The 18162-nt window shown below is 41.8% G+C and overlaps 1 protein-coding gene across 4 annotated transcripts in view; it reads right to left on the bottom strand.

Moving 5' to 3' along the window:
- Window positions 1-18162, bottom strand: part of tbc1d4 (TBC1 domain family, member 4) — a 29132-nt gene that overhangs the window by 7499 nt on the left and 3471 nt on the right. The window contains exons 2-18 of one of the 4 annotated variants that reach the window (XM_040147808.1): window positions 14760-14888; window positions 14438-14675; window positions 14004-14248; window positions 12770-12859; window positions 12193-12297; window positions 11874-12006; window positions 11661-11752; window positions 11359-11469; window positions 9663-9785; window positions 9044-9103; window positions 6547-6764; window positions 5944-6096; window positions 3344-3501; window positions 2152-2364; window positions 1096-1098; window positions 441-602; window positions 126-284 (exon numbers count right to left, since the gene is read on the bottom strand). In XM_040147808.1, coding sequence (XP_040003742.1) covers window positions 126-284; window positions 441-602; window positions 1096-1098; window positions 2152-2364; window positions 3344-3501; window positions 5944-6096; window positions 6547-6764; window positions 9044-9103; window positions 9663-9785; window positions 11359-11469; window positions 11661-11752; window positions 11874-12006; window positions 12193-12297; window positions 12770-12859; window positions 14004-14248; window positions 14438-14675; window positions 14760-14888 — 2392 coding nt within the window. The remainder of the gene's footprint in view (window positions 1-125; window positions 285-440; window positions 603-1095; window positions 1099-2151; window positions 2365-3343; window positions 3502-5943; window positions 6097-6546; window positions 6765-9043; window positions 9104-9662; window positions 9786-11358; window positions 11470-11660; window positions 11753-11873; window positions 12007-12192; window positions 12298-12769; window positions 12860-14003; window positions 14249-14437; window positions 14676-14759; window positions 14889-18162) is intronic. The other 3 variants (XM_040147809.1, XM_040147810.1, XM_040147811.1) reach the window with 3 other exon arrangements.

The raw sequence follows: 18162 nt of genomic DNA, 5'->3' as shown, positions 1-18162 counted from the left end.
CTACTTATAGAGCAGCGGAGGCTGAAGCTGCATATGCATAATCCTGACTAATTTTCCCATGCCTAAACTATAAAACAGTCATACTCCATGACTGTGAAGACCCAATTTTACAACTGTGTGCACACCTAGATCCACCAGAATAGCATGCTGCTGTGCGGTGAGCTGCTTCAGCAGGTCATGGTAGGGGGTGTCCGGGGCATGCTGACGCTGGGGCAGTCTGTGACGCAGCCGGTGCTGATGGGAAAGGAGCAACCAGACCTCCCCACGCCTGCTCTTGAGAACACCTGTGCACAAAGATGGCCATTACATATGCTCATTCAAAACACCACATGTGCACTGCCATATGAGGAATTATAGATACACTGAGGAGCGAGCATGTCTTCCTCTACACCTTTCTCTCACTTTCTTGCACACAAAGACATGCACACACACTCTTTCACCTTGGCAGAGTGCGCGATACATCTCCTCCTTGTCTTGTGGGACTGTTGTTCTGCCTGGGGCTGTCAGTTTTCTCTCCCACAATGCCTGCGCATCTTTGGAGCACTGGCCCACTTCCTCGTAGTTCAGCTTCATCTTGCGGATGTGCAGCTCATCTCTGCTCGCTGCAACAGTCACCGGAATAAAAAGAGATGAAACAGATGAGATGAACACGTTCAACATCAATTTGTCAATTAAGATTCTCTTGTCGTACCAGAAAATCAACACCTGAGACCAACAAAGGAGACTGATCGAAAAAGTACAAAGCCATTCTGTTTTTGCCTCGGTAAGACAGAATGTGGCTGATTTTGAGTGCAAGTGTAGATACAGTCCCACACACCTTTTTCTCTCCAGTTACCATGGAAAGCCTACCACGTAAACACAAGCCACAATTCCCACATTAACATCAAAAGTCCATGTTTATTATGGTGAGGTCATGAAGAAAAATCAAGATAGTGGGGAGAGGTACAAAGGACAAACAAAACAAAAACACCATAAAGTTAGATCATCCCTGAACATGCAAACAAAAGAAGATAAATTGAACAAATATAACAACCAACACCCAAAATCCTGAAAACCATCTGCCTTGATCCCAAAGTCTCCTTTTATATGACTTACCTTCTATTGAAAACGGTTATTCACAGTTAGGTCCTCAGACCAGCAATGTTGTCATAGTAACATACAAAGGGAAAGAGATGTGTTGGTATAGTAAATCATAAAGGCTAGACATAGCAGGTGCATCCAAAGGTTACAAAAAAATCTCTCCTCTTTTACTCCATCTCCTCCTTTTCCCTGAGAGCAAGCCATGTTAACGTTTTTGTCCATGGTTTGAGCTAGGCATGCATAAAACTGACCCACATAAGACTTTTATCATTTACAAGGCCAAGTTTATTGCATGCCACTTGATTTTAAAAGATCCTTTTCTTACTATAAAGGAGCTAATTAACTTTCGCAAATGGTCTCTACTTCCTCTTCTCCTCTTTATTAACTCTCCTGTCTCCATTTAACTTCCTGCTAAGGGACAAATGGTTGTGAGGGGAGGCGAGGAAAAAAAAGCTTTGGCATGAACCCTAAATTACCTGGGCCATTAGAGGGCGATGTTTTGCAAAAGCTACTGTATATCCTGTTATTTTACTGAACTCTGAACTAACAGTGCTGTTACTGTTAATTTCCTATAAAAGGAGAAGTAGTTCCATGCACTTTAACCTACTGAGTGTATGTAAGTTTGTGTATCTGCATGTGTTGAAATGTATGTCAATTATGCAACATCAACACATTTTGCTGTGAATACAACTGTGCTTCAGAGTCCGAAACCAAAAGCCTCAGTTTGGAACGACAAGACTTTAAGTGTTAAACTGTGAAACTTTGATTATAGGTGAGGAAAAAAGACAGGAATGGAAGTTCCCGCTGTTATAACTATCTAAATACGCAGATAGATGTTAACAATAAGCTCCAGTGTGAGCAGATTTCAACAAGTACAGCCTCATGACAAATTATAAATACCGACAGTGTCTGCAGAGAAACAAATTCTTTAAACAGCAAATACTGAATGATCTCGTCACAACAAGACCACAGACATCGTGTTCTTCATATTTGTCATTCATATGACCAAAGCAAGGATTTGTTCCAGGGTGGTTACCATACTTTATGTGCACAGTAGTGACTGATGCTCACCCTCCAGTCTCTGGTTCTCCTTCTCCATGCGCAGCAGGAGGATCTGCTGGTGGATGGCAGTCTTCCAGAGGGCCCGGTAGTCAGACCCCGTCTTCTTAGGCCTCTCCCCCGACAGGGGGTCACCAGTCAGCGGTAGCAGATGCCCCAAAGGGTCCAGACTTGAGTCCAAGGTGCGAGGAGAGAGAGGCAACAGCTCCTTTGTATCAGAGTGGTCTAAAACACAGCATCCAAAAACATCAGTAGAAAGTAAACATGGAAAATATATATTTTAAGTCACTATTTTTCTGTATGAATAATTAATCTAATGACTATGTGTGATATTAAAGGGCTTGTGTGCAATAATGAGTCCACAGGGAATTATCACCCTACTCTGCAGCATTACAGAGCTTTGTAGCCTCTTTTAACTTACTGTTTTGGTATCATAGCATATTTGTCGTATGGTTTAGACTAATCAAAAACATCTCTGATAAACCCATTGTAACACTAACTGAGCAGCACCACACAACAAACAAATATAGCAACTAGTTGGTGAAGAAAGTGGGCCCTTTAGCAGCTAAAGAGCCAGAGATTTTATGAGGAGTTGGTGGAGCCAAAACCAGAGCTGTCAGTTTGACTTAAAATTCAGGTTGCTGTTTGGGTTAAAAAAGAGGAAATATTACTGGAACTGTAAAGCTCTTTGGATAAAGCCGTATAATATAAAAGCGTGTATTCAGGAGGTCTGAGGAAGTCATGTCATCAGATTTTTCACTGCATCACCACTTTTATTCCGATTTGACTTGAGACCACTGCACTGTTTAAAAGAGCAAACATTTACAAAGTAAAAATGACTTCTTCAATTTTGTGATGTTTGTTAGCCAAGATGTTATTGATTCCCTGAATCTGGGAGTAATCTGCTAGCTACAAAAAAACCGGCAATGGTAGGAGGATTAATTTCACAAGCTCCTTTATCAGTGTTTATCTCACAAGGATGAAGTGGGGAAATACCTCCTTCCTTTCAACCCTTACTGCTTTTCACATATAGGCATGCAATTTTAAAGTCCAAAGTTTCAGAAACGTAATTTTCCTAAAGAATCAAATGTTCCCCCTGAATTGTACTCATTTTCTATGCACTTGTAGATTATTCAGAGCTTATTCATTGTGCATCATGTTGTGCTTTGCCTGAACTGCTAGAGGGGGGATTGTGTTACCAGACCTGGGTGATGCATGGATGCAGACGGCTTGTTCATAGGCGAGGCGACCCTCAGGAAGATCTTCTGTCTCCAGGAGACCCTGCGTGGGGTCTGAGGGAGACCTCCACTCACTGAGTCACTGCTGCAGCCAGACAGTGTCCTCTTCCTGCCTTCCCCATTGCTATGAGAGAAGACATCAGCGTCACAGACACCCGATAAATCAGTCGGGTGTCATCTTACATCAACACTCATTCAGCACTCTTTCACAAATGCAGGCACACCCCCACACACACACACACACACGCGCACTTCCTTCAGTTCACGAGCACACGTCCATCTAAACTCTGACACAAGAAAACCTTATAAAAGCTTCTGATCTCAGCTTCTCCTGACTGATGAGAAACGCTTAAGATGAACCTTAAACATACTGAAGAAAAACATGTGGCAGGTATTGACTGATTCCCAATATCCATGTTAATAAAGCAGCTGCTCACTTTAGTATGAAAAATGACAACAAACAACAGCCACACAAACAGCCACAGTGAACATGCGTGCTTCTGGAAAAGAAGTAGCTTTTTTTTTTTTTTTTTTTTTTTTTAAGAAGAGAAGAAAACTCGGTTTTCTAATATCACTTTTGTTTCACATTTTCATAATATGCAGCCGGCCTACCAACTCGCTAAATGTGGGTAAAAACCAGTTATAAGTTAGTAAAAAACACTTGGTCAGTGCTCAGCCGAATCTTAAAGGGCCAATTTTGATGGTGCAACCACAACAGCCAGTGGTTGGCCATGCGTGCGAAGACCGTGAGGGTGTGTGAAGTCCACCTGCTATTTGTGTCGACATACTACAGGTGTGCTTTATGAAAAAGAGTTGAGTGAAATTAAAAGGAAAGGTCGAAAGTGATAATAGAAAAAAATAAATAGATAAAAATAAAAATACAGCGCCACTATTATGCATATTAGCATAATTTACATTTGTGGTATATTAAAAGTCAAATCCCATTTTTTGCACCATGCAACTAGCAACCCAACAGGCCAAAACAATAAAAAAAAAGTACAATGACAGCAGACAAGAAAGTTCACAATCCTTTGGGCAAGATTTGGTTACTTATACTGTACATGTGACACTTTTTATCATAATGCAGTTGTCTGAAATATTACAGTAAAAGAACCACATCATGGTTTTTGCTCAGTCTCTTCCTCTCCCACTTTTTATCTTTCCAAAGATATATTTAATGTCAATGCAGTGCATGAACAGCATTGAAATGAAATGTTACATATATATTATATTATGTATCTGTATGAATAAATATGTGGAAACGCTGGATCTGGCTTATTTATAGAGTACAACCATTTTGACTCATGGAAATCCAGAGTGGATGCTAAATTTTTATTTCAATCCCTGCATACACACATTAAAAAAGCAAAAAAAACAAAACAAAGCTGTTACATGTTAAATAAACAAGGTTTTTATGTCACGCACCCAGGTTCACTTGATAGTTCCAGTGGATAATAAACTCGGTCAGCACCCGAGTGCCTGTCTGATCATGTGGGCAATGAAAAACAGGAAGTGTCCGTAGATTAAGACAAATGCCAGTGAGACAACAATTTTGCTCTTACAGCTCTTCTGGACATTTAACATCACCTCTTTGGTCACATGAAAGTCACTGGGATATGGTTATCTCACAGAACAACCGAAAGCAAGCCTGAAAGTGAACATGTTAACATGTTGACAGACTTAAATATCCAGTCGGTCAGGGCTTTTCAACAAACTGTCTTTTAAACCTATTCTTATTCATCATTGCAGGCAACGTGTGCTGGAAAAGCATTTCTTACTCCTTTTTCTGCATTATCGGTGCAATTGCTCTGGAGATTGGATCGCTGTCAGAGAAAAACATGCTGTGGAAATGACATTTGACAATGGTCGGCTCCACATAATCTCTTTCATAATGGAAATGTTAACCTGTACTTTTTGCCATCCAGACATCCAGACCCTTTCAAGGCAGCGCGAGGAGAGAAGACTCTCAGGCAAACCCAGGTATGTCATGTTGTCCTGAACATATTATACTAGTTGATTAATAAGTGCAGCTGAACACTGACAGCAACCTTTCAAAATAAATACATCACTGAACTGAATCAGCATGATGCTTAGAGTAGCAATCCTAAGGCACTGTGAATACCACTGGTCAGGAAAGGTGATTGCACAAGTGTGAAATGCGGTTAACAAAGGCTCAGGGCTCAGGTTAAATACAGTTTTGCCGTGCAAAAAAAGCTTCAAATTCACATGCAAATGCGACAAGAGAGGCGCGTCTCAGCATCCCCTTCTGCTTCTGAGCGAAACAGGAAGAGCGAAGGTCCAGCTGCAGAGACGATGGGGAAAAAAAGAAATAGCTGGAAAGTATTTCTAATAATAAAAAGTTGTTGTGAATAGACAGGAAAAGAGTACAAAGATACAGAGACAAAAAAGGCGGTTGTTAAAAGGTTTCGACAGCCAACATGTATGCGGCTACTGCCATCCCAGCAAAGAATAGTTCGTCCTTCCCACCCATCTCATCCTCTTTGTCAAGTCCCTGGCTGCTGTGTTTGGGTCTAAGCAGGGGGGTTTGTCTGAGAACCCCTCTCACCTCTTGAAGTTCCCACTGTCTGCCAGGGAGCTCAGGGAGCCCAGTGAGCCCTGGTAAAAGCTTTTCAGGAAAATGGGAGCGGAGAAGGAGGAGGGGAGGCTGAAGGAGGACTCGCTTTCCGAAACGCTGCGCGTTCTCGGGACAGCCACGGGACTGGGCGAGCCAAACGTGAAATCCCCACAAATGAAAGACAAACATTACACAAAAGAATAGGCCTTCTGGTTCGGAGCACAGAAAAACAAGGAGGAACTCATGAGGGATCAAAACAGTGACAGGAAACTTGTGATGCTATTGTTCAAGGATAGTAGAGAAGGAGGTAGAGAGATTTAGGACTGATCAAAGTGCTGCAAATAGATTACATTGTCTGAGTGAACATTAAAGGTCAACTAAATATTTAGTTAGTGTGAAACTGATTAAAGGAGAAGCAACAGATTCTGATTTTTGAGCAAAGTTAGCATTAGCCATGTCTTCCAGCAATACACAACAGCTAACCGTTGCAGAAATATGTCAGTACAATTCACTCACCGATTCCTGCAACTTGACTGACTCGCCTCCCAAAGGTTCAAACTAGCAATAGTGACTGATAGGTGAGGTGCGAGTTACCTGCTCTGCAGCAGTTCTGGGTTAATAGACTGCTGTCTGCGCAGCGGAGCCTGTCTGTTCTGGCCGGCCAGCTGTCCCTCGAAAGAGATGCGCTTCTTCACAGGTGGATGGCTGAAGGTGTGGGCGCGCCGACGGAACTGCAGGCCGCCCTCCGGGTCGTCGTCAGGGAAAGCAGGAGGGGAACCTGGAGGGGAGTGACCAGGCGATTCCTCATCCTGCTGAGTAGGAAAAAAACGTGAAAGGGAGAACGATGTCAGTGCCTGAGTGAAACCCTGTGAGAGTAATGAACATTTATGAGATTTTGTGTCTAGATTTTTTAGTATGGTTGGATTTTCTGATGTATCTGGCTTTACAGATCAGTATTTTCTGATTCTGTATAGCTGTGCAGGTCAATAACATGAGTTTAAGCAAAATTCCGATTCAAAATCACTCTAAATTACTTTGGAAGTCAAACCACACACAGCTAGTAATTCTACTTAAGAGGCAACGCTCAAAGCCAAACAAAACTCTCAGTGACTCAAGTTACAGGTCTGCACTCACCTAGCCAATGAAACCCCACAGAAAGACTCGTTCCAGGTTCAACTTTCCGCTCAACACTCTTAGACTCACTGTTGCCTCATGCCTAACCGTACAACTCCCACACCCATTGTATTCTAATGGACAATGTCCTGTGACTCACTGCATCACGCACTATTGGTGGGGAGAATCTCAGCGACTCAGCTCCACATGAAAACCCTCCAATCTCCTCGCTTCATACTTTTAGAGACCTCCCTCTCCAAGATATGACCTGACAGGAGATGTTCAGCGATATCTGAGCTGCTTCTTTCAATACACGTCGAGAAATTTTTAAAAAACTGAAACGTCTATTCGAGCTACTGTCACTATCACTAAAGTCCTTGCACCACTAATCACATTGCAGATTGCAAAAGGTCTGTTCATCTGTTGCACACATGTAAATCACAGTAGATATTGCTATCAGCTGAATGGCTTAATTGTGATTTGGACATTTTAGGAAACTCTGATAAGATGAAGTGGCTCAGATCAGACACACATGCAGCGCACTGTGTCCTATGACAGGGCTAAGAAGAGGAAGCCAGGACAGGCATGGCTCAGCAGACGCAAAACTGGACATCCTGACTTGGATTTCCTGCCTGCCAGGCCATCGGCATCCTGACACAATCCCCAGATGACTACTTGCTCGCTTAATTACAAGGCAAACAACATTCTTCTGACTGTAAGATATATAATATAACGTAGGGGGAGCGCACAGGTGAGCCTTGAAAGTGAAAACACCAGATTCTCCTTATAAATAATACACAGCGTATGTAGTAATTCATTGTTATTTTTACATAGAAACAACAAAAGGATGACATCCTCAAGATACACAAGTTGCTCATGAAATTAACATTATTTGCTCCCCATAAGTAGGGCTGTGTGTGTCACTGTGACTATGAATGATTTGATTTGATTTTCATAAATCTACAACAGCCAGTATTGGTGGATTTGGTGAAAGTAAGAGATATATCAGCTCAGTAAAATACCCCATCACTTGGAGCTGCCACTTGAAGGCTGATGTGAATTTATTTTGCTCAATTGGCGGTTCCTACTTACAGTAAAATCTGGCATAACATGACTGACGCAAAAGGCAAAGTAAAAATCACATGAAATCGGGGAGGGTCTATTTCATGTCTCTGTGTGTTTAACATCATCAGCAACACATCCTTAGAGGGGAACTCCACAGGTTTTACACATTAAAGTCTATCTACTCCTGGATGTTCCCAAAAAGTTATATAAAGCCTTTTGTGCTTTTAGAGGGAGCTGCGCAAAATCCCATCTCTGCTTGAGGCTAGTGGCTCAAGGCTACATTGGCCTCGAACACACCCGAATCACTGACCGAACTGTTGGAGATAGAGTTGCATTGTAAGTGATGTAGGCACCAGGTTTTGACCAGAAAGGGAAAAAAAGACAGTTTATCTGGTTCCGTTGCATCGATTTTGATCATCTCATTTGAAACGTCCATCATGAGTCTGATATTGTTTCAGGAGTGCAATGCTAAATCAGCGGAGGACTCTTTTAACTCCATTCTGACTGATGGGGTGTCAGAGGGACCACATCACACCCTCGCTCCACATTCTGCACAGCAGTGACGCAGTGGAGTCAACACTCCCAAATGGTTCATGGACAGTTCTGCAAACAAACACACTCCCTGCTGCAGGATTTCTGTCTTTTGGCCAGTGCAGCTTCATCATTAAACTATGTGGGAATAATACAGTGCAGGATCATGTATCTACGTGAGAAAGAGCACTGCTGGGAGCCTCCAACTGCTGACACTGATGAAAGCGAAAGCATGCTTATCTTCCTTTCCTGAGGACAGAGTTGGGACATAACGTACTTTTAAAAGACACTGAGTAAAAAGTGAGAATTCCCAGAGTCCCCTGAGTGAAGCCCTGGGAAGGAAAGAAAAAAAAATCTGTGGTTCCTCCTAAAGGACACTTACTCTTTCAAAACTGCCAATGTTTCCCATGCTTCCCAAGCGGCCCCGCATTCGGCTGGCACCCTGGTGACAGAGGTGATTACACAACATGAAAAAGGTTCTGGAAATACAAACCGTTTTTTTCTGTCCTTGACAAAAGGATTGTTGGTATTGTCAAGGCAATGGTAAGAGACTGACTAGCAATAAATTTAAAAAATCTTAAATGGCGACAAATTAAAGGGACACGAATTTCCTGACTTCCTGAAATCAACAGTGCATGTGTTTAGGTAAGTCTCTGACACAATAACAGATGGCAGTATAGATCTCAGATTGCCTGGATCCTTCTATTAAGGAATTATTCTGCTGTCTCACTGGCAGATATGGGTCAATCCAAATCCCCTGGATAACAATGACACAGAAACAGCAACTGATACAAAGACTGTATCTGGAGGACACAAGAAGGTACACAGCACAGTGACTATATTCTGTCTGGGGTGGAGAAATAAGACACAGAGATAGGGATAGACTGAGAGAAAGAGAGAAATTGTGAAGATAAAATAATAGCAGTAAGTTAAATTAAGATAAAATGTGGGGGCAGAGAAGGAAATGTATTTTTAAAAAAACCCTCTCTGCTCACACCCACCCTTGCAAAGATGTTCTCTAGAGAGTTGGTGAGGGAGGTGCGTGCTTTATTCTTGAGAATATCAAGTTTGAAGCGACTGCTGGTGGCTGTCCCATCTCCTGCTGCCGAGTTGTTTATTGCATTCTGTGAGACGACGACAAAGGACAGAGGACAGAAGAAAAATCATCACAGAAATAATTAATAAAATGTGCCTGCAATGACTAGTAAGTTTACAAAATCAGTGTACCCATACATGGCCACGGCGGCAAGGAAGAGCATAGGGCTGCCGATTACCTAAATAACAGTTGAACTGTTGTTGGAGTTCTGCCATTTAAGTGATAATATTTAGCATACAACCCCTTCAGGTTAGATCATACTATAGAAGTCAGTTTTTTCTTCCCTTCACCAACTTATGGAATGTAACAGTGATGCAACTGATAACCAGCTTGGGTCTTATCCAGGAACATTATGCATTCAGATGGGAAGTGTTTAACTTTACATAAAGGCCCTAAAGGCCCTTAAAGACTCTTTAGGTTTTCACACTATACCATTTGATTTTAAGACATTTCAGTAAAAATGTTTTTACTTTAATTCTGTCACACACTGTGTGTGTGAGTGTGAGTGTGTGTGTGTGTGTGTGTGTGTGTGTGTGTGTGTGTGTGTGTGTGTGAGAAAGAGCATACAACCCTTTTCACACCCCTTTAGCAACTTTTCTTCACACAAGCACCCAGTGACAAATCTAGCAACTTTTTGGACAAACCTTAGCTGCTTTCCATAGAAGAGAGTTGCCAGTATTGCCCCGCGAGCGCAAGGTCACGTCATTCAACTGACCGCATGGCAGTTTCCACAGATGTGAATGAGGTACTAACTTTCTCTGTGGCTTCTCCAGTAAAGTTAAAGTAAAACCTCAGAAATCAAACTACAACTGAGAATCTGTGGGAGCTTCATCTCTGCTCTTGTGATACAGGAATGAAATTTATGCTTTACATTTTTTTGGTCTGTGATTTTTGTCTATGTGTGAGTGCGTGATTGAGTGAGTGAGTGAGTGATAAAGTTACACCATTGGTGTGACACAGACAGCCGAGTGTTTCCCCATTGGCCTTGGCTCTTTCAAATTGAATTGGCGCAAACAGTTTCTACTACGTCATCAGAGGGGCTTTTACATGCAGTGTTGCCAATTTAGTGGCTTTGTCGCTAGATTTACCAACTTTTCACAGCCCTTTAGCGACTTTTCGTCACACAAGCCCCCAGAGACAAATCTAGCAACTTTTTGGACAAACCTTGGCTACTTTCCATAGAAGAGAGTTGCCAGTACTGCTTAGCGAAAGCGAGGTCCCGCTTTCCCCCCGTAGCCACACCTCTCTATGCATGTCATTCAACTGACCGCATGGCTGCTGACACAGACGTGTACGAGCTTCTGACTTTCTCTCTGTGTGATCATTTTACAAGTAAATATAGCTGAAATCACCGCACAGCTGTTGTCTTTAATTTATGTGTGTGGTGAGTTTGTCAGTCGACATCTCGGTTATAAATTCAGGATTTTAGCAGTGCAGAGCAGCAGCTTGGAAATGGCTTGGAACTGACTGCTGGTTAACATGTGGTCTTCATGGGACACATTTCAGTCCCTATTTCATACTTATATATAAGCCATATACGATGCCATATACTATGTTTTGACCTAGTCTTGTTTTTCATCATCTACAGGTAAAGGTTTAACCTGAGGGGCTTCTCCAATGTGAAGATGGGACTTTTGTTTGGTTTCACAGAGCTGTCTCAGATGGAGAATCACCAGCTCATTCTCTTCTTGGTCTGACCCAGGCTTCAATCTCTGCAGAAATGGACACACAAACATTCAAAACCCAAGATGGATTTAAAAAAAAAAAAAAAAAAGTGTTTTAAAGCAGATGCAACATGTGTAAAAATAAAATGTTTCTAGCAATCAATCTCCAGAAAACTGTTAATATGTCACTAGTTTTTCAGGTAAAAAGTGTGCTTTCTCTAAGCAGAGCTGAACCTTACCTGAACTCGCTCAAAAATCTCTGCCTGCTCATTGTCAGTGAGCTGGGACAGATATTTTTGGATGGCTAGCTTTGCTCTGGGTGGGTAGAGACCTAGAAACAGAAGAGGAAATAAGTATGCTCTTAAATTTCGCTTAACTCTGAATATATCAAAATATTCATTAGTCAAGCCAGATAGAAGTTCTGGGTGTGTGACTGTTTTGACATGGTTTACCTTCAATCCGCTCGCAGAGCTTGTGAAGATCATGCATGGGGCAGGCCTCACATAGCTGGATCTGGGTTTTGTTGCTTTGTAAGGCTGCTGCTGTAGTGAAGGCCTGCTTCAGCGTCAGCATCACCTCATCTACCTGACACAGTCAAACGTGGGGACAAGAGAGATATGTGCGCACACACACACACACACACACACACACGCACACACACACACAGACGGAAAACACAGATATTTTAGTAGAGATTAAAATAAAAATATTGGGTTAAGAGAAAAGGATGAAGCAATTTTCATTTACATCTTTTGTGTGCATGTGACTCACCAGGGACTCACTGGCACACTGGAAAACGTAGCAAACATACTGACTGGGACCAGACTCTGATTGGTCCCGACAGATGAATCCAAAATGGTCAGTCTGCTTGATACCCTGTGTCAAAGTCAAGACAAACAGGAAACTAGGATTAATCTCAGCAAGGGAAGGCCATACGTTTGTAACTTTGTAGTCAGTCCAGCAATGCAAATGATAAAGCTGCAACTAAGTACAGCACATGTCACTGACGTCATAAAACCATAACTAACATTCTCCATTTCCATTTAACTAATAAAATGACTACTCATTGACTGCTCATTCTAGACACTACATTATCTTTATGCAGGAAAGAAATGTGATTGCATCGGGCAGCAAAAAAAGAACATATTTCTACATCACTGATAAAGATGTACTTTTCCATCAAATTAAGGATTGAATATAAAAAAGCCTGCTGCACTCTCGAGACAGGCACTAATACATTAGATGTCTAGAAAAGAAATACAGAAAATTTGTCTGAGCCTACCCTCCTGCAGCAGAGACACGAGAGCGAGGCTTTTAGTGTAAATACAGCAATTAAAAATAAACCAACCTGACAGCAGGATGAGATATCTTTGAAGTTCTTCTCCAGCACCACTGTTTTACTGTCTGGGCTTATGAGGTTTACTTCAAAACGCCCCACCTGTGAAACGCAAAAGTATATTTTAGTCAGAAAGATTCATGCAAGAACACATACAGATACACAAAAAAAGTACTCACACAAACAACAGTATCTTCATACTTTTTGCAGATCATGGATATAAGTTAAGTCAGTGTCAGGTCAGTGTCAAGTATGTGTCATGTCAAGGACTATGACTATGCTGAGACCCATTCAATGACAGACGAAAACACACTCACACACACTCAAAATCAAGGTCAACTAGTATGCACCAATGATTTTTCCCATAATTGACTGCTATGTAGAGTATCACATTGAGCGTTGCGCTCTAGTTTTTAAAATTAGCTTCATGAGGAAATGTGCATGGTGTGTCAGGAATGTGAGCTGGCTCACTCTGCCGCCTGCATGCTTTTCATAAAGCAGCGGTCTTATGTTTTTAACAGGAGTCGCGCTGCAGTCACAAATTCTATTCAGGTAGTTACAGCCTTTTTAACTGAAAAGTAACACAGGGCCGAGCTAGTCTGTACATTAGAACTGCCAGCCACATGCACGTAAAAATGATTTACAGTCACAACAAGCTCAGAGGCTGAGCCGAATGCAGGGAGGTTTTCAACCAAAAAACAGCGCTGGCAAGCACTTGGTTTTCTGGTGAGAGAGACTGTAGTTCAAGTTCAAGACAAAATAGGACTTGGCAGTAGTGAAAAAAAAAGAAACACATCCATCTTATTGACGAAGGAGTATATTTAGAGTTCTGACTATAAACTTAACATACACTGCAATTTTGGAGTAAATCCAAAGAGAATCAAATATTCTTATGACTCAGTTCAACTGTAACTTGTATGTTGTCCATCTATTCCACACTCCCACAAAGTACTCATTCCTTTTAGTTCACTGTAAATTACTGTAATTCTAATATAATAGATTCCTTGGTCCTGGTCAGGTACTTGAGAGCATACTAAGCCACAGGTTTTTAATGAGAGAACAGTATTGTGATGATAATCCCCTCAGTGTTTTAATGGACTGAGAGTCTACGGTTAACTGGACTCGGAGATAGGATACCTCTGAACTGCTATGCAGAATCTAAAAATAAAAGACATCAGCAAAGGTACAGCACATCGCTGCTTTTCATGGAAATGAACTGCACTTTTCTTTATTAAAGTTCCTGTACCTGGAAGAGCATAGTGCGGTTCTTGTCTGCATCAGACGGCTGAACATGGTTTGGTGCGCTAGCATGTCTGCGGCGCGTGGGACCCAACATGACACCTTCCCCCGGCTTCTTTTGCAGACTCCCTGCCAGGCTGCTGCAGCGCGTGCGAAACTCCTGAGGCTCCTCAAATCCAGAGTCCTCCAGGATGCACTCCGGGAACGCTCCTCGCAGGCTGCTTTGACTGGCGCTGCTGGAGAGGCCTTTAGCTGTGTATCAGACAGAGATACACATGAGTGTTTATTCAGATTAATGTTGCTGGCACACAATGATTTTTTTTCCACTTTGACCATATTATCATCTGAGCATTTTTCCAGATCATAATTAACCAGCTAAAAATGACAAGCCTGCTAAATAAAACAACTTTTCCCAATCCTCAATTTGCACAAGGCCTTTACCTCCACCTCCAGTCATGTCCTCCACTCCAGGGACATCAAGGTCTTCTATACCCTGATTCAGAACAGAGGAGAGTGGGTCTCCTTCTCCCCCTATGAGGAACTCCACAGGGCCACTCTCCGTGGACCCTCGCTGACCGTTGAGCAGTCGCAGGCGCTTGCGCTCAACCTCATGCTGACGAAACTTATCGATGCAATCATCGATGAGGGTGGATGGAGCCTTCTTGTGCCCAACTGTCACCTTTTAAATCAATCGGCATTCATTCAATGACCTCATTAAATCGAAACACACCATATATTTGAGGCGTATGCATGAGATTTCTACCTTGCCACAGTAAAGCACTTCATACTTCTGGGAGTTGTAGAAGGCCTCGTCAGCTTCCGGTTTAGGCTTGGCGTCCTCCTTTAGGGCTGATTTGGACACCTGGCGAATACTGCTGATCACCTCGGGGACCTGTAAGAAAGGAGAGAGGAATGAGGGGATACAATGAATAGGAGGACATTAGCAAGGAAAATCATAACAAAAGAGACGGGGGAGGGAAGTGGTACCAAATGCCAAGGGGAATTTTCTCTTCAGCTCATCCTATAACTGAACAACACGAGAATCCCCCAACTCAACACAACTGGGACAGAAACATTAAAATCAATAGCAATAACCTTATTACCTAGAAAAGTTCAAGTAAAAAGCCCAAACAAAATGACTTCTGCAGCCTACAGTGGATGATCCTTCACATATAAAATAGTGCCATCCTATCAATACACATGTTTTGGACATAAATGTAGACTCAATGTACAAACAGAAGTCAACACAGAACAAGAAAATGACGTTTAGATGGCATATGACACAAAAACTTGATTTGATAAACAAATTACATGACATGACTTTGTGTTGCAATTTTAAGGCAAAAAAAAAAAAAAAACTAGCACAAGCTATTCAACAACAGCCAGACCAAACACTACAATGGAGTCAGAAGTAGGCAAGCAGCCAGGGAACACCCACACTAGGACAGAAGACAAAAGAAAGAAATCAGAGACATGAAGGTCACTAAGCCCGTTTCTGCTCCACTGTGTTAGACATTTGCAACTTGTTCAACACCTGCAGGAAGAGCCAGCGCAATCAAAATAACTTGCATCCATGAAGAAAAACAAACCAAGTGAAGACAGAAAATATATAAATAAGTCTCTTCAAGCAAATTCTTATGCAATACTTGAGAATGTGAAGCCAGTCCATCCTTCAGTCTTGAGACACTTTTACAATTGAGAGCTGGGGGGAAAAGTTCTGTAGTCAGAGAGCACTGAATCATTGCGGCCCTAAACTTTTGGCAAGCAGCTTTTCTAAAAAGTGAGAGTGCCTAGAACCAGGGCCACAGCCAAGGTTAGCCAAATACTGTTTAAGACAACAATGAGCGCTAAAACAAACAGTGCACACATCCATTGTATCTGACAAGAGTTGCATACTGACTGTTGAGCAAATATATTTATTATGTAGACTAGGCAGGGAAGTTATGTAACAAATACTTCAGAGGCGTGACCAGAACCTCACAGAAGCAAGAGGGCCAACAAATAGGAAATTAAGGATTGTGAAAAAAAAATAAAACATCCTGACAAAGTCTGACCCTGCTGTTAATAGAAGCCAGTTCATATATGAGACACAGAGATGAAATACATGAGCTATTTTAAAGTCCCATTTTCCAAGTCCCCGCTTTCCCAAGGGCTGAGCCGTGCATGGCTGGTGAAAGGGGACTGTATTGTTGTTGGTCAAACATACTCAAGTATTCTCTTCACTCAAACAAAACTCTGACCTATGTAGTTGATTTTCTTACTGTTAGCTGGCTGGTTTTTCGGGAATCCTTGAAGGCTTTCCAATTTTTTTGAGATGCGGCAGACCTCAAGCTGTCAAAACTAATGTCCGCGCACAAGTATAGGCACAAACTAAACTGAAACTTGTCACCACAACTTACCAAGGGGGAAAACAGTACCTTTCTGGGGTAAAGTGCAGTTCTGCGTTGGCAAAAGCCAGTGTTGACACTACAAGGTCAAAGTAATTCAGAGGCCTTGCTGGATGAGAATCACAGCTGCACTGTCTAGCCTGTCACGCAAGGAAAAAAATGACAGTGCCATCTTAACATTTAAAGGAACTGCTGGATTATACATGAGTAAGATGACGCCAGAGCACCATTTGATCTGATTAATTATTTGTAGTCTACCCAACACAGAGCCAGTAAAGGTGCTCATTCCTTGGGTGGAGACAGGCACCGACAGGCAGAACACTGTTGGGGAATAGAGGAAAGCCATGTGTTTTTCCACTGGAAATCTATTCAAACATATCATCCCACTCCAACGATGCTTCATGCTGTTTTTTACGTCTACTTTTCACCTATCCTTGCCTGGCTTTTTAAAATATCGGTGACGCTGGTTGTGATCCAAAGCTTGTCTACATAAACACCAGCAGCCAAGCACAGCTTTAGAGCTTAGGAAAAAACAAACATGAGGATTGTCCTCTCTGAGCTTGCAGAGTTCTGAGCACTCTGGGTGCATGGCTCATGTAATGTCAAACCTCCCTACAATAGGCCCTAATAATATCTGATCAAACGGCAGCTGGCACGTAGTTCTGTTGCCCTTATCTGCCAAGCCGCAGGGAAACAGTGAGGACCCTACACACTCGCCCACAGCATCTGCAATTAGGTCTAATTAGGCTTCTTTTATGGACACACAAGTTATCACTGTGTCAATACAAGATAGGGTTGAAATGAGACAGATGCGAAGGAGTGGAAGATAAGTCCACATGTCAGACTAGAAGCACTACAAGATTAAAGACTTTTTAAGTCAAAAGTAATCAACTAAGTTCTTCCAGGGTCACTTAAAATAAATTAAGAAGAAAAAATTCAGTTGCAGCTGAACTTCATTCATAAAAACTTCAAATGTCTAACTTTAGCAGTTCAACCCAACAAGCCAAAAAGAAAAGAAAAAAAGCTAAACTGAATCAGAAAATATGAAATACAGGCAACTGTATAAAAAAAATTGAGTTGCTTATTAATAAAACTTAAAGTGTAAACCTGGATGAATGTTGTTGCTGTATGTGCCTGGAGCTCTTCAAGAAATCACTCTAAAAGGCACTTCACTGTTGTCACGTTTGTATCTGAACCTCTCGACAGGTATGACATCCTCCCAGTGCTTTTCCATGTGCCTTAGGGCACTGTCCCCACCTAAAACAAAGCAATACAAAGGCTCCTGTGTCAACTTCACATGGGGCGGGAGCTCATATCATAGCTGGAAATCACAGTTTGTCAAGACAGCAGTTTGATTTGTTTTTTCTACATCAAATAACGTGATTTTTCTGTGGTGTGTGTCTATATTATGTCATTACAATACAGTGTCAGAGGAGGACCATTTCATTTGAGCTAGAAACTAATCAATCACAGTCCTCATTAGTACAACATTACTCTCACATTTTGCTTACAATCTAGCAGGAAGTTACCTGTTCCTGTGATTTACAGTCAAGCCAATGCACTATATACCCAAACTGAAAATTAACTGCAAATAATGCAAACAGTTGACTGTGACAGTGTTTAAGTCAAAAGTAATTAACTAAGTTCTTCCGGAGTTACTAAAGATAAATTAAAAACAAAAAAATTCAATTACAGCTGAACTACATTCGTACAAACATCCAATGTCTAATTCGAACAGTTCAACCCAACAAACAAAGAATTAACTAAAAATAATGGCAA

The sequence above is a fragment of the Xiphias gladius genome, chromosome 16, assembly GCF_016859285.1.
Source record: "Xiphias gladius isolate SHS-SW01 ecotype Sanya breed wild chromosome 16, ASM1685928v1, whole genome shotgun sequence".
Taxonomy (NCBI): domain Eukaryota; kingdom Metazoa; phylum Chordata; class Actinopteri; order Istiophoriformes; family Xiphiidae; genus Xiphias; species Xiphias gladius.
The sequence above is the reverse complement of the archived record's forward strand: the minus strand, read 5'-3'. Positions and strand labels throughout refer to the sequence as shown.